The 1402-nt window shown below is 53.6% G+C and overlaps 1 protein-coding gene across 1 annotated transcript in view; it reads right to left on the reverse strand.

Moving 5' to 3' along the window:
• PDE3B (phosphodiesterase 3B) overlaps positions 1-811 on the reverse strand; it is a 174163-nt gene extending 173352 nt beyond the window's left edge. The window contains exon 1 of the mRNA XM_021685778.1: positions 672-811. Within this exon, the coding sequence (XP_021541453.1) occupies positions 672-811 (140 nt within the window). The remainder of the gene's footprint in view (positions 1-671) is intronic.
• Between the last annotated feature and the right edge of the window lie 591 nt (positions 812-1402).

Raw genomic sequence — 1402 nt, forward strand, 5'->3', positions numbered from 1 at the left:
GCGCGCGCCCCGCCCGCCGCTCGCGCGCGCCCGCGTCCCGTCCCGCCGCCGCCGCCCCGGACGCGAGCAAGGGACCCCGCCGACGGAGCGTGCCAGGACCGGGGAGAGCGCGGCCAGGGCCGCCCAGAGACAGGCCGGGGCCGGCAGTGGAGGGCGAGGTCCTCTCCGGATGGAAGGGGACAAGCCCGCCAACCTGGGACCCCAGGCGCGCAGGTTCCCTTTGGGGGTAAGGCACAAACACGCAGCCAGGCTCCAACAGGTCACCACTGGGGTTTGGGAGAGAGAGGGTGTTTGCGGCCCCCAAGGGGAGTGCCTAGTTGGGAAACCGAGTTGAGCGGGGAAGCTGGACCCGCCTCTAACTCATCCCGGTTCAGGGTGGGCCCTTGGACTGTCCGAACTGTGACCCGCTAAGGACCAGCCACCGCCATGGGCATGGCAAAGGATTCCGTAACCACCGTGCCTGGGTCTGCCCTCAACAGCAACGTGGAATCTTGGGCCACGCAGCAGGCCCGGGAGATTGGCCGTGGCTCGTAGGAAGGAGCGTGCACGTGGAGTGCTCTCCCGGAGCATCCGAGTAGATATTATTGAGCTTGTCTTCCTCAAGAACTGTCTTCACAGGCAAGGAACTAAGGTCCCAGCCTCCACTTCACACCCTTGCCATACATACCCACTGGTTCACATCTGTGTCTCCCTGAACAAGCACAGAAAATCTGTTGTCACAAAGTTGTTCCACCTTGAAGTCTTTCTCGCTGTTAACAGCGTGTTCTAGAGAAGGGCAGAGGGGAGGATTCGGCGTCCTCTCCAAGACCATTGCCCAGTTGGGATCGGTTGGCCACGAAAGGAGCCAAAGAAGATGCTATCTGAATTACTGGTGAAGCTAGCAACATGGAAACACTGACCTGAAAGTGAGAAGAACTTTGCTGTACCAAAGGGACTGCTCTGGAATCTAACCAATCATAACTGCCTTAGAGAGTGAACTGTGTTTCCGTCCACCGAAACTCTCCCTTCAACCTCATGACAGGCCTGCATTTCTCAAAGAGCTAATTCCACATTTTTCCAGGGAGATGAGAAACCTTACTGTGTGGTAAATCCCACAAACAGGCCCATTTTTCACCAATTAATCTCTGCCCACAGCCATGACCTAAAACACCATTTTCGTATATGGCCATAGTTCACATACATAGCAGAAATCGCTGCGAAATTAGCACAGGCATTTGACCAAGATGGAAAAAAGGACCAGAATTCCGTTTCCTTTTCTGTCTCTTGAACAAAGGAAAAAATATTTAATAGCGTTTTCAAATTAATTACTCAAATGCTTTCCTTAAAAGATCAAAATCCATGGTGATCTTTCTCTACCATGACAATGGAAGTTTTTTTTTTTAAGTATCATTTCAACACAACT

The sequence above is a fragment of the Neomonachus schauinslandi genome, chromosome 11, assembly GCF_002201575.2.
Source record: "Neomonachus schauinslandi chromosome 11, ASM220157v2, whole genome shotgun sequence".
Classification (NCBI taxonomy): domain Eukaryota; kingdom Metazoa; phylum Chordata; class Mammalia; order Carnivora; family Phocidae; genus Neomonachus; species Neomonachus schauinslandi.